The sequence below is a fragment of the Saccopteryx bilineata genome, chromosome 2 (genome assembly GCF_036850765.1).
Source record: "Saccopteryx bilineata isolate mSacBil1 chromosome 2, mSacBil1_pri_phased_curated, whole genome shotgun sequence".
Classification (NCBI taxonomy): Eukaryota; Metazoa; Chordata; class Mammalia; order Chiroptera; family Emballonuridae; genus Saccopteryx; species Saccopteryx bilineata.
Window position 1 is genome coordinate 350755138 of NC_089491.1, and position 26520 is coordinate 350781657.

The window sequence follows — 26520 nt, forward strand, 5'->3', positions numbered from 1 at the left end:
TTGACAACAATTGACTCCCACCCCCGCCTGATTACACTGGAGGCCCTGACTACCAGAGCCTTTCCCAAAGCCTTGCACTGAGTGGGGATAGAGTGGGGATTTCCCAGCTCTTTGAGCCTCTTACTCCCCAGGCAGAAGCAGTTGCAGCCTTATAGCTGGATCACCAGGCTGCTAATTCAGAAAGGGGGGACTAGGAGAGAGAATCCAGGAAAGCAAACACTCTCATCGTTGGACCCTGCAAACACCAACAAGCCTTGACTACCAGCAAGATTAAAGCCAATTATAGGACATTGCCATAGAATCCCATCAACTGCAAATCCCTACCTAAGTGTGACACAGGGGCAGAGCCTGGGGTACAGAGTCACCGACCAGGAAGAGGGAGAGAAAAGAAAAAGGAAGAAGTTAACCTCTCAAAATCAAGAAAAATCCACAGACTTTACAACTTGTTCCACTAATTTTTTTGTTGTTGTTGTTGTTTGTTTCTTCTATCTTATTGCCTTTATTTCCTCCACCTCGGTCCTTCTATTCTCTACCCATCTTATGCTTCCCTTTTCTTGAACTACACTACCCATGAGTGTTACATTTTATTTCTCTTCTTCATCCTCACCCTCCTTTAAGGTTATACTCCAAAACACTTAACTCTCACTCTCTCCTCTTTTGTTTTTTTTTGTTTGTTTTGCTTTATTTTGTTTTTTTTCTTTTCCTTTTTATTTCTTCCTTCGTTTTTCTCTTTTTCTTATTTTTTCCTTTCTATTCATTTTTTTCTTCTCTCATTGTACTTTCCTCCCATTTAATCCTCAATCACGAACAAATTAGTTAATTTGGGACTCAAGGCTTTTTTTGGCTTTATTTTTCTTATTTGCTTTTGTTTTCATTTTTTTTTCTTGTTTGTTTATTTTTGTGGCATTTTGGGTCCTCCCAACCCAAGGTCTCCATTGTATTTAGTCTTCGCTCCACTTAATACAACAGATTTTTACTTATTATTTTTATTTTTCTCTTCTTTATTATTCTTTTTTGGTCCTTTTTTCTGGTTCCCTCTTATCCCTCTCATTATATCTCTTAGTTGACCATCACTTACAAGCAAATCATCTTATGCTTGTCTAAGATTTTCTTCCTTTTTTTTTTTTTTTCGCATTTAATAGGTCCCTACTCCCTTTTTTTTTTGCCCCTTGAACTCTTCACCCCAAATCAGGCCCTCCATTATAGGCACGATATTTCCCTGAGGAGGGGAGAGGAGGGAAAGAGAAGAAAGAAAAAAGGGGAAATAATAAATTATTACTGTTTTTTTTGTGGGGTGTTTTACCTTTTTTTTTTTTTTTTTTTTTACTTTTTACTCTTTATTAATTCTAATTAGTGCTATCAACAAGACCACCCTCAGATGCCGATAAGAAAGAGGAAATCGAATATTATGGATACAAAAGAAAGAGAGGTAACACAAATAGATGTGGAAAAATCTATGGAGAAAAGACTTAACATATTGGAAGCCTTGGAGCTAAATGACAGAGAATTTAAAATAGAAATCTTAAAAATACTCAGAGAGATACAAGAAAACACAGAAAGACAATATAGGGAGATCAGAAAACAACTCAATGAACACAAAGAATATATTACCAAGGAAATTGAAACTATAAAAACAAATCAAACAGAAATGAAAAACTCAATTCACGAGCTGAAAAACGAGGTAACAAGCTTAGCTAACAGAACAGCCCAGATTGAAGATAGGATTAGTGAAATAGAAGACAAACAACTTGAGGCACAACAGAGAGAAGAAGAAAGAGACTCAAAAATAATAAAAAACGAGAAAGCCCTAGAGGAATTGTCTGACTCCATCAGAAAGAATAACATAAGAATAATAGGTATATCAGAGGGAGAAGAGAAAGAAAATGGAATGGAGAATATACTCAAACAAATAATAGACGAGAACTTCCCAAGCCTGTGGAAAGAACTAAAGCCTCAAATTCAAGAAGCAAACAGAACACCGAGTTTTCTTAACCCCAACAAACCCACTCCAAGGCGCATCATAATGAAGATGACACAAACCAATGACAAAGAAAAAATTCTCAAGGCAGCCAGGGAAAAGAAGAGTACAACATATAAAGGAAGGCCTATTAGATTATCATCAGATTTCTCAGCAGAAACTCTACAAGCTAGAAGAGAGTGGACCCCAATATTTAAAGCCCTGAAAGAGGAACTTTCAGCCAAGAATACTATACCCATCAAAGCTATCCTTCAAGTACGAAGGAGATATAAAAACATTCACAAATACAGAAAAGATGAGAGAATTTATCAGCAGAAAGCCCCCACTCCAGGAAATACTAAAGGGGGTTTTCCAACCAGATTCAAAGAACAAAAGAAAACAACACCACAAGTAACAGCTCCACCAAGAACACAATAAAACCAAACTTAAACTGTGACAACAAAGGAAAAAAAGGGGGGAGAGGTTGGAGATTAACAGTAGCAGAGGACGATGAAGTGCAGAAATACTTATAAGATAGGGTACTACAATGAATATGGTAGGTACCCTTTTCATTACTTAATGGTAACCACCCTTAAAAAAACCACCACAAAAACACTTGACTTAAAAAAGGTAGCAACAGAGGAAAGAAGTATGGAACACAAACAAACAAAAACAAATGATAGAAAAACAAAAGAGAAGAATCAAACTAGATACAAAACTAACAGAAAGCAATTTATAAAATGGCAGTAGGGAACCCACAAGTGTCAATAATTACACTAAATGTAAATGGATTAAACTTACCAATAAAAAGACACAGAGTAGCAGAATGGATTAAAAAAGAAAATCCAACTATATGCTGCCTACAAGAAACACATCTAAGCAACAAGGATAAAAACAAATTCAAAGTGAAAGGCTGGAAAACAATACTCCAAGCAAACAACACCCAAAAAAAAGCAGGCGTAGCAATACTCATATCTAATAATGCTGACTACAAGACAGAAAAAGTACTCAGAGACAAAAATAGTCATTTCATAATGATTAAGGGGAAGTTGAATCAAGAAGACATAACAATCCTTAATATATATGCACCAAACCAAGGAGCACCAAAATATATAAGACAGCTACTTATTGACCTTAAAACAAAAACTAACAAAAATACAATCATACTTGGTGACCTCAATACACCGCTGACGGCTCTAGATCGGTCATCCAAACAGAGAATCAATAAAGATATAGTGGCCTTAAACGAACTACTAGAACACCTGGATATGATAGACATCTACAGGACACTTCATCCCAAAGCGACAGAGTATACATTTTTCTCTAGTGTACATGGAACATTCTCAAGAATTGACCATATGTTGGGCCACAAAGACAATATCAGCAAATTTAGAAAAATTGAAACTGTACCAAGCATATTTTCTGATCATAAAGCCTTGAAACTAGAATTCAACTGCAAAAAAGGGGGAAAAACCCACAAAAATGTGGAAACTAAACAACATACTTCTAAAAAATGAATGGGTCAAAGAAGAAATAAGCGCAGAGATCAAAAGATATATACAGACAAATGAAAATGAAAATACGACATATCAGAATCTCTGGGATGCAGCAAAAGCAGTAATAAGAGGAAAGTTCATATCACTTCAGGCCTATATGAACAAACAAGAGAGAGCCGAAGTAAACCACTTAACCTCACACCTTAAGGAACTAGAAAAAGAAGAACAAAGACAACCCAAAACCAGCCGAAGAAAGGAGATAATAAAAATCAGAGCAGAAATAAATGAAATAGAGAACAGAAAAACTATAGAAAAAATCAATAAAACTAGGAGCTGGTTCTTTGAAAAGATCAACAAAATTGACAAACCCTTAGCAAGACTCACCAAAGAAAAAAGACACAAGACTCAAATAAATAAAATCCAAAATGAAAGAGGAGAGATCACCACAGACATCATAGATATACAAAGAATTATTGTAGAATACTATGAAAAATTATATGCCACCAAATACAACAATCTAGAAGAAATGGATAAATTCCTAGAACAATACAACCTTCCTAGACTGAGTCATGAAGAAGCAGAAAGCCTAAACAGACCAATTAGCAGGGAGGAAATAGAAAAAACTATTAAAAACCTCCCCATGAATGAAAGTACAGGCCTAGATGGTTATACTAGTGAATTCTATCAAACATTCAAAGAAGACTTGGTTCCTATTCTACTCAAAGTCTTCCAAAAAATTGAAGAAGCAATACTTCCAAACACATTTTATGAGGCCAACATAACCCTCATACCAAAACCTGGCAAGGATGGCACAAAGAAAGAAAACTACAGACCAATATCTCTAATGAATACAGATGCTAAAATACTAAACAAAATACTGGCAAACCGAATACAACAACATATTAAAAAAATAATACATCATGATCAAGTGGGATTCATCCCAGAATCTCAAGGATGGTTCAACATACGCAAAACGGTTAACGTAATACACCATATCAACAAAACAAAGAACAAAAACCACATGATCTTATCAATAGATGCAGAAAAGGCTTTTGATAAAATACAACACAATTTTATGTTTAAGACTCTCAACAAAATGGGTATAGAAGGAAAATATCTCAACATGATAAAGGCCATATATGATAAACCATCAGCCAACATCCTATTAAACGGCATAAAACTGAGGACTCTCTACCTTAAATCAGGAACAAGACAGGGTTGTCCACTCTCTCCACTCTTATTTAACGTGGTGCTAGAAGTTCTGGCCAGAGCAATCAGACAAGACAAAGAAATAAAAGGCATCCATATCGGAAAAGAAGAAGTAAAGGTATCACTTTTTGCTGATGATATGATCCTATACATCGAAAACCCGAAGGACTCCACAAAAAGATTATTAGAAACAATAAACCAATACAGTAAGGTCGCAGGATACAAAATTAACATACAAAAGTCCATAGCCTTTCTATATGCCAACAATGAAATATTAGAAAATGAACTCAAAAAAAAATCCCCTTCACGATTGCAAAAAAAAAAAAAACACCTAGGAATAAACATAACAAAGAATGTAAAGGACCTATATAATGAAAATTACAAAGCATTGTTAAGGGAAATCGAAAAAGATACAATGAGATGGAAAAATATTCCTTGTTCTTGGATAGGAAGAATAAATATAATCAAAATGGCCATATTACCCAAAGCAATATACAAATTTAATGCAATTCCCATCAAAATCCCTATGAGATTTTTTAAAGAAATGGAACAAAAAATCATCAGATTTATATGGAACTATAAAAAACCCTGAATAGCCAAAACAATCCTAAGGAAAAAGAATGAAGCTGGGGGCATTACAATACCTGACTTTAAACTATATTATAGGGCCACGATAATCAAAACAGCATGGTATTGGCAGAAAAATAGACACTCAGACCAATGGAACAGAATAGAAAGCCCAGAAATAAAACCACATATATATGGTCAAATAATCTTTGATAAAGGGGCCAACAACACACAATGGAGAAAAGAAAGCCTCTTCAACAAATGGTGTTGGGAAAACTGGAAAGCCACATGCAAAAGAATGAAACTCGACTACAGCCTGTCCCCGTGTACTAAAATTAATTCAAAATGGATCAAAGACCTAAATATAAGACCTGAAACAATAAAGTACATAGAAGAAGACATAGGTACTAAAATCATGGACCTGGGTTTTAAAGAACATTTTATGAACTTGACTCCAATGGCAAGAGAAGTGAAGGCAAAGATAAATGAATGGGACTACATCAGAATAAAAAGTTTTTGCTCAGCAAGAGAAACTGATATAAAAATAAACAGACAGCCAACTAAATGGGAAATGATATTTTCAAACAACAGCTCAGATAAGGGCCTAATATCCAAAATTTACAAAGAACTCATAAAACTCAACAACAAACAAACAAACAATCCAATAAAAAAATGGGAAGAGGACATGAACAGACACTTCTCCCAGGAAGAGATACAAATGGCCAACAGATATATGAAAAGATGCTCAGCTTCATTAGTTATTAGAGAAATGCAAATCAAAACTACAATGAGATACCACCTCACCCCTGTTAGATTAGCTATTATCAACAAGACGGGTAATAGCAAATGTTGGAGAGGCTGTGGAGAAAAAGGAACCCTCATTCACTGTTGGTGGGACTGTAAAGTAGTACAACCGTTATGGAGGAAAGTATGGTGGTTCCTCAAAAAACTGAAAATAGAACTACCTTATGACCCAGCAATCCCTCTACTGGGTATATACCCCAAAACCTCAGAAACATTGATACGTGAAGACACATGTAGCCCCATGTTCATTGCAGCACTGTTCACAGTGGCCAAGACATGGAAACAACCAAAAAGCCCTTCAATTGAAGACTGGATAAAGAAGATGTGGCACATATACACTATGGAATACTACTCAGCCATAAGAAATGATGACATCAGATCATTTACAGCAAAATGGTGGGATCTTGATAACATTATAAGGAGTGAAATAAGTAAATCAGAAAAAAACAAGAACTACATGATTCCATACATTGGTGGAACATAAAAATGAGACTAAGAGACATGGACAAGAGTGTGGTGGTTACCAGGGGTGGGGGGAGGGAGGACATGGGAGGGAGGGAGGGAGAGAGTTAGGGGGAGGGGGAGGGGCACAGAGAACTAGATAGAGGGTGGCGGAGGACAATCTGACTTTGGGCGAGGGGTATGCAGCATAATTTAATGACAAAATAACCTAGACATGTTTTCTTTGAATATATGTACCCTGATTTATTAATGTCATCCCATTACCATTAATAAAAATTTATTTAAAAAAATAAAAAATAAAAAAAAATAAAAGTTAAAGTAATTTTTCCACTGATACCTATGTCTGCTCTTAGTAGAAATCTTACCCGTGGTCTAACCATGGATTTGCTCTCACCCAGACATAGTCTTGCTTGCCCAAGCACTACATCTTTTATTCTGGACAGGCAGAATTATTCCATTATGAAAACTTTGGAAAATATAATGTAATACAGCTCATGAGACTAGATACATGAGGCTTTGAACTGAAGCAAAACCAGATGTTCGATATGTCACAAATAAGTGAACTATTTTTTGAGTTGACTACACTTAAAGTGACTATGCTGAACTATTTTCCACCCCCAATAAATGACCCTAAAACCTGTCACTCTGATGAGAGTATAACATTTCATCACAATCATAAAGTTCAACCTCCTTATCTCTAAAAGTAACTTCCATTGACCTCTCAGGAGCTATGTATGTAGTGAGTGAATGTTACTTGTGACCTGGTTGCTATCTAGGGAATTTATAGTTTCCTGTAACAGTTTGAGCTAGTTTGACTTCTTTTATTACCACTACAAAGATTAAAGGACACTGTCCTTAGCTGGGGAAATTAATCTTAGAGTTTCTTTATTTGCTATTTTTCCTTAAGAAGTACTTCTTGTATTGATGTTTACCTTGCCATGTGACTGACACATTCTTTTAAATGAGCTAAGACTTGTTTTGTACCCCATCATATGGTCTGTCTTGGTGAATGTTTCATGGATACTTAAAAAGAATATGTATTTGGCTATTGCTTGGTAGGGGTGTTTTATATTGTTCAGTTTTAATATATCCACACTGGTTGTCAGTTTGCTTGTTCTATCAACTAATAAGGGAAAGGTGTTGAAATTTCCAACTGTAATTGTAGATTTGTTTATTTCTCCTTTTAGTTTTGTCAGTTTTTGCTTTATATATTTTGACAGTCTGTTAATAGGATGCCTGCACATTTGAATTTTGTCTTCCTGAGAATTGGCCCTTGTATCATTATGAAATGTCCTTATTTATCTCTAGTAATTCCCTATCCTAAAGTCTACTTTATCTGATATTAATGCAGCCAGTCCATCTTTCTTATGATTATTTTGAAATCATTTATTTTTTTCATCCTTTTAATGTTACTTTTGAATCTTAATGTTTAAAACAACTTCTGCACAGCATGTACTTGAGTCTTGTATTTTTAATCCACTCTGACATTTTTTATTTGTTCATTTGGTACATTTACAATTAATGCAGTGATCAGTATGGTTGGGTTTAAGTCTACCCTCAAAATATTTTTCCCACTTATTTTATTTTATTTTTGTGACAGAGAGACAGACAGGGACAGACAGGCAGAAAGGAAGAGAGATGAGAAGCATCAATTCTTCATTGCAGCTCTTTAGTGTTAATTGATTGCTTTCTCATATGTGCCTTGATGGGGGGCTACAGCAGAGTGAGTAACCCCTTGCTCAAGCCAGCGACCTTGGGCTTTAAGCCAGCGACCTTTGGGCTCAAGCCAGTGACCCCACACTCAAGCCGGTGACCCCACGTTCAAGCTGGTGACCCCACGCTCAAGCTGGTGAGCCCACACTCAAGCCAGATGAGCCTGTGCTCAAGCCAGTGACCTTGGGGTTTTGAACCTGTGTCCCAGTCCAATGCTGTATTCACTGCGCCACTGCATGGTCAGTCCCCACTTATTTTTTAATTCTTCTTTTTCCTACCTTCTTTTGGACTGAGCTTTTTAAAGTATATATACATTAACCACCTTACAATAGTATTACTCCATTTTATTCCTCCCATAATTTATGCTCTTGTCATATATTTTATTTTTGCACATTATCTTTTTTGTTCCAAACAACTGGTTATTTTTATTTATTTATTTTTTTTGTATTTTTTTCTGAAGTTGGAAACAGGGAGGCAGTCAGACAGACTCCCACATGCGCCCGACCGGGATCCACCCGGCATGCCCACCAGGGGGTGATGCTCTGCCCATCCGGGGCGTTGCTCCGCTGCAACTAGGGCCATTCTAGCACCTGAGGCAGAGGCCATGGAGCCATCCTCAGCGCCCAGGCCAACTTTGCTCCAGTGGAGCCTTGGCTGCGGGAGGGGAAGAGTGAGACAGAGAGGAAGGAGAGGGGGAGGGGTGGAGAAGCAGATGGGCGCTTCTCCTGTGTGCCCTAGCCAGGAATCGAACCCAGGACTCCTGCACGCCAGGCTGACGCTCTACCACTGAGCCAACCGGCCAGGGCCTATTTTTATTATTTTTTAAATTTTTGTATTGTATTGATTGATTTTAGAGAGAGGAAGGAGGAAGAGAAAAACATCCTTTTGTTACTCCACTCATCCATGTATTCACTGGTTGATTCCTTCATGTGCCCCGACTGGGGATCAAATCCGTAACCTGATGTATTAAAATGATGCTCTAACTCAGCTACCCAGACAGGGCTTACCACCAGTTATTTTTAAAGAGATTTTCAAATGGGGAGAATCTTCTGTATTCCCAGTGCTCTTCACTCCTTTGTGTATATTAAAGTTTCCGTTTGGTATCACTTTTCTTTGGGGAATTTCCTTTAATGTTTATTATAGCGCAGATCTGCTAGAACAAATTCTTTTGGCTTTCGTTTTTCTGAAAATGTGTTTATTTCATCTTTATTTTGATATCTATTTGCCATGGATTCTAGATTGACAGTTTTTTTTTTTCCTTTAAACCTTTTAGAGAAGTTAGTTCATTATATTTTGGTTTGTATTATGTTTAATAAGAAGTCTTATTTATATTTCCCTGTAGATGGTGTGTTCTTTTTATCCCCTCTGATTGCTTTAAAGATTTTCTTATTACTCAGTTATAGCAATTTGATTATGATATGATTATGACTTTTAGCAATTTGATATGTTTTATTTTTTTTGTCTTGAACCTGACTGAGATTTGTTGAGTTTCTTAGATATATGAGTTGATGAATTGAAGTTTTTCATCAAAACTTGAAAATATTGAGTTACTCTTCCTTCAAATTTTTTTTTGCACACACACACCCACATACACACGCACATTTACACATCTTTTCCTCTGTAGGATTCCAACCACATGTGTATTAGACTAATTGGTGTTCTTTCACAAGTTACCAAGGTTGTTTTTTTTTTTGTAGACTTCACTCTCTGGATACTTCCTATTGTTCCATCTTCAGGTTCTTTAATATTTTCTTCTGCAGTATCTAATCTTTTAATAATCTATCTAATGAATTTTTTTACTCAGATATATTTTTAGCTCTAGAAGTTCATTTTGTTATTGTTTTGTACTTTTTGTTTCTTTCCTCACTGTATCTGTGTTTTCGTTTAAATCAAAGATCATCAAACTTCTTCTGTAAAAGGCCATACAGTAGATTTTTTTTTTTTTTTTCATTTTTCTGAAGCTGGAAACAGGGAGAGACAGTCAGACAGACTCCCGCATGCGCCCGACCGGGATCCACCCGGCACGCCCACCAGGAGCGACGCTCTGCCCACCAGGGAGCGATGCTCTGCCCATCCTGGGCGTCGCCATGTTGCGACCAGAGCCACTCTAGCGCCTGAGGCAGAGGCCACAGAGCCATCCCCAGCGCCCGGGCCATCTTTGCTCCAATGGAGCCTTGGCTGCGGGAGGGGAAGAGAGAGACAGGGAGGAAAGCGCAGTGGAGGGGTGGAGAAGCAAATGGGCGCTTCTCCTGTGTGCCCTGGCCGGGAATCGAACCCGGGTCCTCCGCACGCTAGGCCGACGCTCTACCGCTGAGCCAACCGGCCAGGGCACAGTAGATATTTTAGACCTTGTAACCCACAGAGGTTCTGTCATAGCTACTCAGTTCATACCACAGAATTAGCCAGGACAATATGTAAATAAATGCACATGGCAGTATTCTTTAAAACTTTATTTATAAAACTGAATTTGGCCTGTGGGCTAAAGTTGCCAACTGCTGTTTTAAGTCCTTGGACATATTTATAGTCACTGTTTTTTAAGTTCTTGACTGCTAATTGAATTACCTCTGACATTTTTGGGTGTGTTTCTTTTGAGTAATTAATATTTCTTCTGGTTATGGATGACATTTTCCTGCTTCACATATCTAGTTATTTCTTATTAGATGTTGGATATGTGGTGTTAAATAGTTGATTGTACAGATTTTGTTGTCTTCCTTTAGAGAGCATTCATCTTTTGTTTTGGTGGGCAGTTAACTTATCTGTAGGTTAGTTTGATATACATAAAGCTTTTTAAAAATCCTGTTATGGCCTATCTGGAGAAGCTGTTACTCTAGGCTCTTTTCAGAGTCTTCTGTGAATTCTGAGTCTCTTCTTTCTAGCTGGTTGAAGCTCAAGTGTTTCCCATCCCTGTACGAACTCTAGGAATTGTTCAGCTTACTATTCTCTGTTAGTTCTTTTCCCACTAGTTGCACTTTGACCTCATGGAATCCCACTCACCCTAGAATGTAGTGCAGCTTTCGATGCCAAAGTCTCAAGGGGACCACCATGCGTTTTTATAGTGTTCTTTCTCTACATAGTTCCTTCTTCACTATATTCTACCCCCCAAATGTTAAGTATTCAGCCTCCCTGAACTCACATTTTCTTCTGAACTCAGTAAGACCACTGTGTTGTACTTGGGCTCCTCATCTTTGGACTGTGGATTTTGCTGTAGACACAATGAGTGTCTACCAACCAAGAGCCAGAGTTTCCTCATTTGTCTCCTTCTCTTAGCAGTCAGAAGTCCTATACTGCCTGTGGTGCAGTGTCTGGAAAGAATTGTTCTGTATCTTTTGTCCAGTTTTCTAGTTGTTTGCTATAGTAGTGAAAGTCTATGGCAGTTTCCTCATGATCTGAGGTGGAAAGCCCTGAGGCCCATGCCCGGATCTGTAGCCCAGCCCCTAGCAGTACCCGCATGCTGGAGCCCTGTGTTCCCTTAGTGCTTACAGTAGTTCTGTCAGGTGGTCTTCTCTGCTTATGCTAGAGCTGGCTTTATTCCATGTTTCTTCATTTAGTATGGTTAAAATGTGATTCTTCCATATTTGATAATAGTAATAGGACATAAGTTTTAGAGAATACTCTTAAAGATAATTTGAATGTATAACTTAAAATTTTTTAATTAAAAAATTTTTATTTTAGTTTTTATGCGTTTTTTTTTCATGTAAACTAATATTTATTTCAGTCAGATGTATTATTTTTAGGAACCGTTAACCTGTAATATTGTAAAAAATTTATGAGGCTTGCTATCAGTTAACGTAGTTGAAACTGAAATGTCAGGGTACAGGCTAAGTGGACTCTTGAGAATGAACAAAGGACAAGGAGCTGAGTTATTTGTGTTCATTTTGTCTGGGAACCACCACATCTGCCTCTGAGGCTGAGTAAGCATGACTTATTAGTGTGGTTATGGAAAGTATATATCAGTTGAGCTGTGTGAATGAACTGTCCTTTCTTTAAGGGAAAAATTCTCATCAGATTGCTGAAAATTTCCCTCTTTTAGAGTCTCTTAAAATTAAAACTACGAATAAGTTTTCTATCTTTTCGGACAATGTGTTTAATCTGATGGAGTGCATATTTTACCTGTATTTCTAGACTAGAATAGAAGTTTTTTCCTTCCTGTAGGATCCTAGAAATCTCATTTATCTTCCAGTGCAGTTCAGTTTTTGTTCATTTTTGGAGCCAAGAAGTAGACATTTCCTGCAGTCTGCTGGACACAGTTGTACGACAATAACGTGGACAAACTTGAATTTTTCCTGTTTTACTCACTGGCCTCACATTTCTCTTTTGTGTTTTCAAACAATAAAGGTGAAAGTTAAATATTTTCTTTTAAGTTGCATCTGATGCATAGCTATAAGTGTATAATGAGACATTTTTCACTGATTATTCACTTACTCTGAATTCCCCAAATTTTAAACTTGGGTTGTTGGGTTTTTTTGGGGAGATTACAAAATAATCTCTTTTTTCCCCTATTTGTGAAATCTGTACACATAGTATTCAAAGAAACAGTTGTAGATTTCATGGTTAATAACTATTTTTTAAACCGAAATACTCAAAATCATTTTTTTAAAAACATTCTATAATTATTTTTATAACAAATATTAGAGTTAAAACTCAAGAAAAAGAGGAACCAACTCACAATTCACATTTCACTTTTTTTTGTTGTTGTTGTTCAGAGAAACCTGCTAATTGATGCAGTGCTAAGTATAGAACTTAATTATTTAGATTTTTTTTTTTTGTATTTTTCTGAAGTTGGAAACGGGGAGGCAGTCAGACAGACTCCCGCATGCGCCCGACCAAGATCCACTCGGCACGCCCACCAGGGGGCGATGCTCTGCCCATCTGAGGCATTGCTCTCTTGCACCCAGAGCCATTCTAGCACCTGAGGCAGAGGCCACAGAGCCATCCCCAGCGCCCGGGCCAGCCTTGCTCCAATGGAGCCTTGGCTGCGGGAGGGGAAGAGAGAGGCAGAGAGGAAGGAGAGGGGGAGGGGTGGAGAAGCAGATGGGTGCCTCCCCTGTGTGCCCTGGCCGGGAATCGAACCCAAGACTCCTGCACGCCAGGCCGACACCTCTACCACTGAGCCAACCGACCAGGGCCGATTTTTTTTTAACAAAAATACCTACTGCATTTAAGGAGAAATGTAGGTTGGGGGTTAGATTTATGAATATCTTTTTTACATTAACATGCAACAAAAGTTTTGTTTTATATTGCCTTCTATCTTGATAGTAGTAGGAGTTCTTTAGTGTCTTATTTTTATCACTTCATCTTATGCACTGTGTTTAAACCACAAAGTCTTTCACTGTGTGAGTTTAAAAGACTTTTATATACAGAGACCACTTATTATATGTGTGTATATGAACCTATAACATATGTATGTGCGTATATGTATATAAAATTCTATAAATACAGTCTTTTTCTTCCTAACAGCTACTGGCTGATACTTTTTAAGGGCTTATTATATGCCCAGCACTGTTCTTAAGTGAATTTATATGGATTTTCTAATTTAAACTGTACAACATTCTCAGAATGTAGGTCCTGAAGGAATTTGATGACTCCCATCTTACATATGAGGAAAGCAAGATCAGAAGTAGTGGCAGAGGCCAGATCTTAAACCAAACCATCTGGATCTAGAAATTATGCTTATGACCACTGTTATAAACTTTTAGTCTCCTGTGAAGTGAACACTTACACTGTGTGTGTTAAAGCAGCACGTTAAGAAAGTCCCACTTTTAGATCATACACCTCACAAGAACTTTGGAGATTAGTATTGGACTTTATTGACATGCTTGGTAATATTTGGAGTTTTTGGATTTTGCAGTTTGATAAAACCATAAAGTGAATCTAATTTTCTTGCCTTGCAGAAGAGTAAAATGAGGCCCAGAAAGATAAGTGACTTGCTTATTTTCTGACCCTTAATTTACTATTTTCCCAATGATCTTAAACCTAGACTATTAGAACCTAACCCATTTGAGACTCTAAAGAGGCTTGTTTATAACATACAGGTTCCTGCTCCTACTTATTGAATCAATCTATGCTTAGGAGACCCAGGAATTTATTTATATATTTTTAAATTGATTTGAGAGAGGAAATGAGACAGACAGACAGACACATCAGTCTGTTCCTGTATGTGCCCTGACCAGAGGGACCCATTGGCTACCTTAGTGTATCAGAACAATGCTCTAACCAACAGAGCTATCCAGCCAAGGCAGCACAGAATGTTTTATCAAAGGGGATATAACCTTACAAACAAAAATTATGGATAAATAGAATCAGAATCAAGCCGGAAATCAGATGGTTTCCAGGGGCTAGTATTGGGAGAGGGCGATTGAGTACAAAAGGGCACAAGGCAACATTTTGCAGTGGTGGAAATGTTTTTTATCTTAATTCATTGTTGTTGTACACCTGAATGTATTTGTCAAAACTCATGTAATATATAGACCATAAAAAGTGACTCTTGCCTGACCAGATGGTGATGTAGTGCATAGAGGGTCAGCCTAGGATGCTGAGGGCCCAGGTTGAAGACCATGAGGTAGCCGGCTTGAGCACAGGCTCACCCAGCTTGAGCATGGGCTCACCAGCTTGAGCACGGGGTCACCGATGTGAGCGTGGGATCACAGACATGACACCATGGTCACTGGCTTGACCCCAAAGATTGCTGGCTTGAACAAGGGGTCACTCACTCTGCTCTAGCCACCCGGTCAAGGCACATATGAGAAAGCAATCAATTAACAACTAAGATGCCACAACGAAGAATTGATGCTTCTCATCTCTCTCCCTTCCAGTCTGTTCCTGTCTCCCCCCCTCTTCTCTCTCTCAAAAAAAAGGGTGATTCTTACTATATGTAAATTACCAATAATCTGAATTTTTTTAAAGCAAGCCAGGAGAAATTCTGTAAAGTTTTCAAATTACTCTGTATCTTGAAATATTGAGTTAAATACATAGATCCTTGTTCTTTGAAAGCTAAGATTTTTCTCTTAATATATAGTGATTAAGGTACTGTAAAATAACATGTGATGATTCCTTTTTCATTAATATTTCTAATCAGGTTTCCCATATTTGTTTTATAGGGCCCACACATAGCTTCAGTTACATTAGCTGCTTATGAATGCAACTCAGTTAATTTTCCTGAGCCACCCTATCCTGACCAGATTATCTGTCCAGATGAAGAGGGTATTGAAGGATCTATTTCTTTGTGGAGTATCATCTCAAAAGTTAGGATTGAGGCCTGCATGTGGGTAAGTTGTCCATGCTCATATTTGTCCAAAATTAACATGTCTATATATACTTTGTTATACCTCATGGAAATTGAATCCTAACATATACCAAGTCAATAGATAATTAATTTATGAAGTCATCAACTACCTACTTCCAAGTAAAACAAATCTTTTAGAGCTTTTCCTATTCAGTGACATTCAGAAGGAAGGCATGAAGCCAGAGGAATCGTGAAGTAACTGATGCCAAGGAGACAACAGCAGAGAAAAGGAATATGAATGATGTAACTATACTATATTTTCAATTTCATCAGTGTTTATGTATTTGATAAACACATAGCAGGTACTTATGTATCAGTCTCAGCTTGGTAAATGTTATGTCTCCTAAATTTAAATATTCAGTGTTTATTCTTAGAGGACTCATTTAATTTTCTGTGTTGCTATAATACTAAAGTAAGGTCAGACATTTCTTCATAAACCAAACTTTACTGTAATGGAGGCATCAAGACTATATGGTTGTAGTCACCTGACCAGATGGTGGCTCAGTGGATAGAGCATTGGACTGGGATGCGGAAGACCCGGGTTCGAGACCCCGAGGTTGCCAGCTTGATTGCGGGCTCATCTGGTTTGAGCAAAAGCTCACCAGCTTGAGCCCAAAGTCTCTGGCTTGAGCAAGGGGTTACTCGGTCTGCTGAAGGCCCGCGGTCAAGGCACATATGAGAAAGCAATCAATGAACAACTAAGGTGTTGCAATGCACAACAAAAAAACTAATGATTGATGCTTCTCATCTCTCTCCGTTCCTGTCTGTCTGTCCTTGCCTATCCCCCTCTCTGACTCCCTCTCTGTCTCTGGAAAAAAAAAAAAAAAGAAGACTATATGGTTGTATATTGTGATCTTCCTTTCAGTTGTACCTTTTTTTATTTTTCATGATTTGCTTAAGTAGATTTTGAGACGTTTTTGGACTACATGTTCAATGGCAAATGTATTTTAACCTACACAAAAGTCTTTTTTATTTTCTCTGCTTAAATTCATTCAGGTATTTATCATTGAGGAATAGCTGTTTGCTCAAGACTTTAATAGCATTTGAATTATTTTTTAATTCATCATTGCATTCAATAAGTTATATATTACCTGTAACTTTTCCCCTAACAGTTTCTTTTAAAATAAAATAACATGGAACCAGATCACTTAATAATCTTAACTAAAATGAAGATGAATATGAATACTCTGCCCGCAGAAGAAGCAGTTTTCAAAGACATTTAATTGTTAGCAATTATGTTGGGTTTTAAAAAAATTATAAGGGAAATGCCATACATTGAACTTGTTCAATATGAAAGACAGGAAAAACTGTCATGTTTCCTGTTACTCTTTTATAAACACTGGAAACGGATTCATTGTACTAGTTGCATATGTTTTTCAGATTTGACCACATTAGTCTTTTGATGAAAAATTTTCATTTAAATAACAGGAGATACTTGGAACATGCTGGAAAGGGGCTATGTATATAGACTTTGGTGTTTTATTTCTCTCTTTGTTCTTTAAAAATTGATTTATGTAGCTAGATTAACACCAATGCCAATAAAGAAAAACTTCCATCCCAACTGGCAGTAGAAACTGCCTCCCCTAGTGCGCGTCATCTGAAGCACTTATGTGGCCTGGCTTCATGCATACCATAAATTAATCAACATGGCTGGTGTAGTGGCTTACTTCCCCAAAATAAATGTTAAGCTCCTAAAGAATACAAACTGTACCTTAAATGTATGACCCCTACAGCAGTCAGCATTAGACTTTGCACATGATACTAGAACATCAATAAATACTAATTGGCTGAATGCTTGTTTGTACTTCATATTTCCTTCTTTGATAACTGTTGTTAGTCATGGAAAAAATGTAGCACAAGTGGACGTTTACTTTTGTTCGGTTTCTTCCTAAGGTGAAGAAACCTCTTTGTAAATGTCCTAGAGAAATATAGTAGCATTCTGTTCACCCTTTGTAAGTAAAAAGGGTGGATCCGCCTGACCAGGCGGTGGCGCAGTGGATAGTGTCGGACTGGGATGCAGAAGACCCAGGTTCGAGACCCCGAGGTCACCAGCTTGAGCGCGGGCTCATCTGGTTTGAGCAAAAAGCCCACCAGCGTGAACCCAAGGTCGCTGGCTCCAGCAAGGGGTTATTTTGTTTGTTGAAGGCCCACAGTCAAGGCACATATGAGAAAGCAATCAATGAACAACTAAGGTGTTGCAACGCGCAATGAAAAACTAATAATTGATGCTTCTCATCTCTCTCCCTTCCTGTCTGTCTGTCCCTGTCTATCCCTCTCTCTGACTCTCTCTGTCTCTGTGTAAAAAAAAAAAAAAAAAAAAAAAAAAAAAGGTGGATCCTTCCACTACTGACATGCCAAAAAAAAAAATGTAGCACATATTAAGTTATGTTTAAGTTTGTTTCCATTGTTCTCAACATTTACAAGGACAGTCATTTCAACAAAGGGTGCTGGGATAACTGTATATCTACATGAAAAAAAATGAAGTTGGACCATATACAAAAATGAACTCAAAATGCATCATATGCATAAACTTAAGAGCTGAAACTATAAAACTCTTAGATGAAAATATAGAGAAAAATCTGCATGATGTAGAATTTGGCAATCGTTTTGTAAGTGTAACACCAAAAGGGTAGGCAACGAAAGGAAAAAATTGATTAAACTTCACTAACATTAAAACCTTGTGCATCCAAGGGCACTATCAAGACAGTGAAAAGACAACCCTCCGAATGGGAGAAAATGTTTATAGATCATATACCTGAGAAGGGTTTAGTAACCATAATATTTAAAGAATTCCTATAACTCAGCCTGGCCTGTGGAGGCACAGTGGATAGAGCACCAAGTTAGAACGCTGAGGTCGCTGGTTGAAACCCTGGGCTCGCCTGGTCAAGGCACATATATGACAAGCAACCAGTGAACAGCTAGAGTGAAGCAACTACTTTCTGTCACCTCCAGCTCCTCTCTCCATAAAAACCAATAAATAAAATCTTTTTAAAAAAAGATTTCTTATAACTCAACAACAAAAACACAACCCAACCAAAATTGGGCAAAGGACTTGTGTAGACATCTCCCCAGAGACGCTGTACAAATGGCACAGTAGCCCACAAAAAAGATTCTCAACATCATTAATCATTAGGAAATGAAAATCAAAACTGTAAGGAAATACCCCTTTACGCACTTTTGGGTGGATGTTTTGTTTTGTTTTTTAAAGGAAAATAACAAGTATTGGTAAGGATATGGAGAAATTAGAAACTTTGTAGATTGCTGGAGAGAATGTAAAGTGACAGCTGCTGTGGTTTCTCAAAAACTTAAACATAGCTCTGGCCAGATAGTTCAGTTGGTTAGAGCAGTGGTCCCCAAGCCCCAGGCTGCGGACCGGTACCGGTCCGTGGGCCATTTGGTACTGGTCCGCAGAGAAAGAATAAATAACTTACATTATTTCCGTTTTATTTATATTTAAGTCTGAACGATGTTTCATTTTTTAAAAATAACCAGATTCCCTGTTACATCCCTCTAAGACTCACTCTTGACGCTTGTCTCGGTCACGTGATACATTTTTCCGTCCCACCCTAAGGGCCGATCCATGAAAATATTTTCTGACATTAAACCGGTCTGTGGCCCAAAAAAGGTTGGGGACCACTGGGTTAGAGCATCGTCCCTAAGCACAGAGGTTGCTGGTTTAATCCCCGGTCAGGGCACATGCAGGAACAGATGTTTCTGTCTCTCTCCTTTTCTCTCCCTTCTCTCTAAAAGTCAATAAAAATAACATTAAAAAAAAACCCCTTAAACATAGAATTACCTTATGACTCTCCTCTAATTTCACTCCTACATAAATACCCAAAAGAACTGAAAACTGGGATTCCAGTGTAAGTCCAGATGTGTGTACCTTGCTCTTCAGCAGCATTATTCATATCATCAGAAATGTAGAAACACCTGACATGTCTCTAAACAGACAAATGTATATACATATAATGTGATGTTACTAGTCATAGAAGGAATGAAGTTCTAATACATGAAACAGTATAGTAAACTTTGTGAAAACATTTTTAAGTGAAATAGGCCAAACATAGAAACACTAATGTAAACTGTGTGAACTATCTAGAAGAGTCAGACTCATAGAGACAAAAAGTAAATTAGAGTTGAGCATAGGTGTGGGAAATGAGAAGTTAATGTGTAATAGATACAGAGTTTCCATTTGGGTGATGAAAAACATTGGATCTTGAACAACATTGTGAATGCAGTTAATGCCACTGAGTTTTTTTTGTTTTTGTTTTTTGTTTTTGTATTTTCCTGAAGTTGGAAAAGGGGAGGCAGTCAGACTCCCGCATGTGCCCTACTGGGATCCACCCGGCACGCCCACCAGGGGGTGTCGCTCTGTTGCAACCAGAGCCATTCTAGCAACTGAGGCAGAGGCCACAGAGCCATCCTCAGCGGCTGGGCCAACTTTGCTCCAATGGAGCCTCGGCTGCGGAAGGGTAAGAGAGAGACAGAGAGGAAGGAGAGGGGGAGGGGTGGAGAAACAGATGGGCGCTTCTCCTGTGTGCCCTGGCCAGGAATCGGACCCGGGACTCCTGCACGCCAGGCTGATGCTGTACCACTGAGCCAACCGGCCAGGGCGCCACTGAGTTTTATATTTTAAATGGTCAAATGGGACTCACTCAAAAAAAGTCAGTACTACTGAGGTTGAGAAATGTGATATAGTATGTTGGACTTGATTCATATAGTTTATCCTTTCATAAATTAATCCATTATGTTTTTTATAAGGTCTTGCTTGATTAAAAACTGATAACTTCTGTAACATTTTTATTTAATTTGTACTTTGTAAATTAAAATATCTTTGCAGACTTCACTATCATTATAAATATATTGAGTCTGAAATCATCAAAATACATAGTTCTTCCAGTTATAAGATAAAAGACCAAGGTCAACATCAGTTTCATCTTGTTCATATAGATCTTTGAAGCATGTTAAAATTAATTTTTTCATATTATTGATCAGTAGGTCACCATTTTTCAGTTTGCATTTTTTTTGATCTTCCACAATTTGACTATATCACCATAGCAAGGCTTCATGAATTTTCTTTTCATTCAGAGTTCCAATATTAGTTATTACATATCAAAGTCCTGGAGAGTCAGAATGAGTAGCAGTTACGGTCTCTACCCTCATGGAGCTTTACATTCTAGTGAGGGGAATAATTATCATGGGAAAATGTATGTATAAGTATCATGGAAAAATTATATATAACTAAATATTTAAACAAAATGTTGTAAGTGCAGTGAACTCTATAATACAAAAATGTACCCTTGTCTGTGGTTCAGCTAAGGTCTAAGGAAAATAAGGAGTAAAGTGATGTGGAGGGAGTGACAGCAGGACAGGGAGAAGGGCATTGTGTGATGACTTTCAGATAGAGAGCGTCACCTTTTAAGGGCATTTATTTGTAAAATTCATGGTTTTGTTTTGGGGGGGTTCTATTATAGTAAAATATTCATAATGTAAAGTTTACCCGTTTAATCATTTCTAAGTACACAACTTTCTGGCATTAAATACATTCATGATGTTATATAATCATCACCAATATCAACTTTCACAACATATTTTGTCATCCCAAACAGAAACTCTGTATCCTTTAAACAATAACTCCTCATTCCCTCCTCTCTTCAGCCCTTGGTAACCTCTGTTCTACTTTCTGTCTATGAATTTGCCTTGTTAGATACCCTGTCCAAATGGACTCACACCTTATCTGTCTTTCTGTATCTGGCTTATTTCACTTAGCATAATGTTTTCAAGTTTCATCCGTGTCGTAATGTGAACCTCATTCCTTCTAAGGCTGTTTTACAATTGACCTCAAGGAAAACGAGAAGCAAAGTTTCTTTTTTATTTGTAAAACAACCTGATAATTTTATTAGATTGGGTGTAATTGTTTTTTAAACATTGCTATAAGAGCCCTGAATGTCTCAGTAGTTTTAAACTTACCTTCCAAACTTAGATTTTTAACCTCCAATTCATGTTTGTAGCTGGCATATTTAATAGGAAGATAATTTTGTTTTTAAAGATTATTAGTCCACTGATAACATAAAACTACCATAGTTTTCCAGTAGACTGCATTTATGTATAAAAATTTCTACTCTTCAGATTTTCACTATTAAACTTATGATTCCCTATATAGAAAAGCAAGATGCTGCTTAGTTGCTTGTGAATCCACTTGACAAAACTATAAAAGCACAAAAATTCAGACCTTTTCTCCTCCAAAACATCATTGAGTAAAATGAACACTCCAGGAAGATACTATGTGTCTTTCTTGATTTTGCATATTTTGTGCATATTAAAATCTTCAGTGCAAGAAGCAGGGACTTCAGGGTAATAAATTGATATGTTTTTAAAAGAACTTTCTGCATTATTGCTTGACTAAATACCACTTGTCTATTCTCTTGCAGTAAGGAAGCCAGTCATTTTTTTCCCCTTAATTAAACCAAGGCTGACAGTTTTGAGTGTTTTCACTTTTTTGTTGTTGTTTTTTCTTTTTATTGTGTAAGAATTAAAAAAATTATTTTGTAAGAATCTTGAAATTATGGTACTTCAGCATCTAATTTGAGATAACTGGCTAAATAAACTTCTGTGCCTGAAATATGATGTGTTTTGGGGGACCTGCTTGGATGACTATATTTCTTTTTTATGTATTTGGATAAAAAATAGAATGCTGACTTGTGATCACCATTCTTGTTCTTTGCTAAATGGGAAAACATGAGCAGACTTAAAATATAAGAAGTGTGGTCAATTAAATATAAGACATTATGTAGCTCTTCAGTTCATTTTAATCCATTATTACTTCCTTTTTAACTTTAAGGAAACTTGTCATGAGTTTGAATCATATGATTACTTTCATAACTACTGAACATTTGACTTAACAGTTTTTAAGAGAAGTTCATGTTTTAAATAAAGTGTTGAAATTAACTTTTATTCCTACTCTTTGTTATGGGGGAAAATTAAGTATAAAGAATTACAAAATTAATTCAATATATTGTTATCCAGCTAATATTAACTCTCAGCTAATACTGTTTGATCTTGTATACCCCTCTTTGCTCTGCTCTCAATTATTTTGAAGTATATCCAAGATACCACATTTCATATGTAAATATATCAACCTTAGGACTTTAAAAACATCACACCTAAAAGAGATTAGGAATAGTCTCTTCGAGTCAGTTAACCAGTTCATGTTTACAGCTTTTTGGTTGTATTTATTTGTTTCTTTTTCCAAATTTATTTGTTATTGAAACGATTATTTATCAAGTATAGTTTCCCACAGCATGGATTTTACTGATTTTGTTCTAGTTGGTGTAGTTTAAATGTTTCTATGTTCCTTATATCTCCTGTGAGTTGATAGTTAGATTGAAAAGCTTGAAAAAAAATTCTTTTTAACAAAAGTATACGTCTATCATGAGATGCAATAGTATATGGTTGTCTTTTCTTTTTTTTATTTTTTGAGAGAGAGACAGGAAGGGAGAGAGATGAGAAGCATCAACTCAAATTTGCGACACTTTTTTTTTTTTTGGTATTTTTCCGAAGTTAGAAGCCGGTAGACAGTCAGACTCCCACATGCGCCTGACTGGGATCCACCCAGCATGCCCACCAGGGGGCAATGTTCTGCCCATCTGGGGATTTGCTTCTTTGCGGTGGAGACATTCTAGCCCCTGAGGTGGAGGTCATAGAGCTGTCCTCAGCACTCAGCAACTTTGCTCCAATGGAGCCTTGGCTGTGGGAGGGGAAGAGAGAGATAGAGAGGAAGGAAAGGTGGAGAAGCAGATGGACACTTCTCCTTGTGTGCCCTGACCGGGAACCGAACCCAGGACTTCCACATACCAGGCCAGTGCCCCACCGTTGAGCCAACCAGCCAGGGCCCAAATGTGCAACAATTTTAGTTGTTCATTGATAGCTTCTGGGGGGGGGAATCCAGCTGAGCCAGTGACTTTGGGCTTAAGCTAGCAACCTTTGGGTGCAAGCTAGCGACCTTGGGCTTAAGCCAGCAACCTTTGGGTTCAAGCCAGCAACTTTGGGATCATGATAATGGTCCCATATTCAAAGTGGTGATCATGTGTTCAAGCCAGCAACCTTCGGGTTTCAAACCTGGTTCCTCAGTGTCCTAGGTCAGTGCTCTATCCACTGTGCCACCACCTCGTCAGGCCAGTTGTCTTTTTTGTGTGTGATATTGGCACCAATCTTACAGAAGTTCATTATTTTATTAGGAGTTATAAAATGGGGGCATTCCAATCATATCATTTTTTTCTTAAGTTATTGGCTGAAATAGTACTTTTGTAAAGAGAAACTTCTCTTTATCACCAATTGATTATCCTGAGATATATTTCATATAGGTAAGACAGAATAAATAATTTATCTTTCTCTTTGTTTACCAGTTTTTAAAATAGTAAGTTGGTCTTCTAACACCCTCCAAAGTTGGCTAACATTAAGTTTTCTCATTTAGCCACGTATGATTTGTGTTTTACTCCTATATCCTTCTCTATATATGTCTCTTCACCCTCTAACTATAACCTTATTCTTGTTTCAGAACTCTTTGTTTCACATATGGGGAATGTAGTTTCACTTGGAGATGATTGATTCCACACACTGGAATATAGCACTGTGAACACAGAATGTTTAAATTGATAATGTTTCTTGGGGATTTTTTTTTTTTTTTAGATTTTATTTATTCATTATTTATAGAGAGGGGAGGGAGAGAGAGCATCAACTCCCACATTTGCCCCAACCAGGCAAGCCCAGGGTTCCGAACCGGCAACCTCAGTGTTTCCAGGTTGACGCTTTATCCACTGCGCCACCACAGGCCAGGATCAAGGCATTTTCAGGCAGAGCCATAGGACAGAGCAAACAGGAAAACCTAAAGTTACTTGTGAAAACCAGCAACTGCCTTTTTCATTCACTGTGACTCAAGGCAGAGAAGGATGGCTCAAACTTGAGAACTTTCCTAGAGATTGTATGCCTCTTATCACTATTACCTGTGTTGTATTTGAGCCATATAAGTTCAAACCAAGTTTCTGGTTCTTTTATCTTTGTTTTCATCCTTATATCCTAAGTTGATTGAAAAAAAAATTCTCGCTTGACTAGGCGGTGGCACAGTGGGTAGAGCGTCAGACTGGGATGCGGAGGACCCAGATTCGAGACCCCGAGGTCACCAGCTTTAGCACGGGCTCATCTGGTTTGAGCAAAAGCTCACCAGCTTGAGCCCAAGGTCTCTGGCTTGAGCAAGGGGTTACTCGGTCTGCTGAAGGCCCACGGTCAAGGCACATATGAGAAAGCAATCAGTGAACAACTAAGGTGTCGCAATGAAAAACTGATGATTGATGCTTCTCATCTCTCTCTGTTCCTGTCTGTCTGTCCCTGTCTATCCCTTTCTCTGACTCTCTCTCTGTCCCTGTAAAAAAAAAAAAAAAAAAAAAAAAATCTCTTCAAAAACAAAAATCCACAAAGAGACTAAAACATGAGTCATTCAATCTCCTGAAGAAATATAAACATTTTTCCTGTGGTGAACATTTATCCAACCTAATGTTGAGTTTGCAAGGGGCTTCCTGACCACAATTTGTTAAAAGTTTTAACTCTGCACACAAAAAAAATTCTGTTGGGATTAAAATAATATCCTAAATACCAGGAGATTTCCTAGAAAATATTTGTCTAATAGCTATAACTAGTGAATGTTCATTACAAATTTGAATATTTGAAAAGGGGAAAAATCTGACAAAAAATAATAGAGTGTAAGTAGAAATGCTTAGGAACAAGCATTAATTTAGCATCTGCGACATACCAGGGATTGTCTGACAGTTTTATGTGTATTATCTTGCCTGGCATTGCTTAGGCCAGTATTAGGGCCAGGATTCAAGTTACATCCTGTGATTAGGTACTAATATGCTTTTCTCCCTATTACATACATACATCTTTTATTTCCTTTTTTATTGAATTTATTGGGGGTAATACATACATTTTTTTTTTTTTTTTCATTTTTCTGAAGCTGGAAACGGGGAGAGACAGTCAGACAGACTCCCGCATGCGCCCGACCGGGATCCACCCGGCACGCCCACCAGGGGGCGATAATCTGCCCATCCTGGGCGTTGCCATGTTGCGACCAGAGCCACTCTAGCGCCTGGGGCAGAGGCCACAGAGCCATCCCCAGCGCCCGGGCCATCATTGCTCCAATGGAGCCTTGGCTGCGGGAGGGGAAGAGAGAGACAGAGAGGAAAGCGCGGCGGAGGGGTGGAGAAGCAAATGGGCGCTTCTCCTGTGTGCCCTGGCTGGGAATCGAACCCGGGTCCTCCGCACGCTAGGCCGACGCTCTACCGCTGAGCCAACCGGCCAGGGCTACATACATCTTAATATGCTTTTGGTAAAATGGAAAAATATAGATTTGGTGTGTTTAGTATCACTGTGTTGAGAACAGAAGCTAATGGGAATATTTTGGTTTTCACATAGGGTGTCGGTACAGCAATCGGAGAGCTGCCTCCGTATTTCATGGCCAGAGCAGCTCGACTCTCAGGTGCTGAACCAGACGATGAAGAGTATCAGGAATTTGAAGAGATGCTGGAACATGCAGAGACTGCACAGGTAAGAACAGTGAAGAAAAAATAAACAGAATTATCCCTAAAGAGCTTGTGATTAAGGTGAAACTGTTCGTAGTTACTCTGAAGATGAAAACTGCCAGTGTAAAAACAAAATGATATGTGGTTTGGGATAGAATATTCAGAAAAGCTGAAATACAATAGTGATTATAATCTTGATCTTAGAATACAGAAATATAGAGTCACTGAGACAACTCAGACTCAGCTAAAGCACCTTGCCAGGAAACCAGGGTAAATTCATGTTGCCAGTGAGGTTAAGGAGCTGAAACATTCTTTATCCATTATGTATATAAGTATACTAGGTCCTCTGTGACTTGAAGCAAAAGCAACAGATAATGAAATGATGTTGAAGGAACCAATATTAGGACCTGCTATTTTACTAAGCAGACCACTGAATAAATAAAGGGGACAAATAGG

The 26520-nt window shown here is 37.8% G+C and overlaps 1 protein-coding gene and 1 non-coding gene across 2 annotated transcripts in view; both read left to right on the forward strand.

The window, feature by feature from the left end:
- Positions 1-26520, forward strand: part of VMP1 (vacuole membrane protein 1) — a 147994-nt gene that overhangs the window by 40058 nt on the left and 81416 nt on the right. The window contains exons 6-7 of the mRNA XM_066262719.1: positions 15306-15473; positions 25958-26089. Coding sequence (XP_066118816.1) covers positions 15306-15473; positions 25958-26089 — 300 coding nt within the window. The remainder of the gene's footprint in view (positions 1-15305; positions 15474-25957; positions 26090-26520) is intronic.
- Positions 17351-17474, forward strand: LOC136327530 (small Cajal body-specific RNA 24). Its single transcript, XR_010729729.1, has one exon. It is a non-coding gene; the product is annotated as a small Cajal body-specific RNA 24 (non-coding RNA).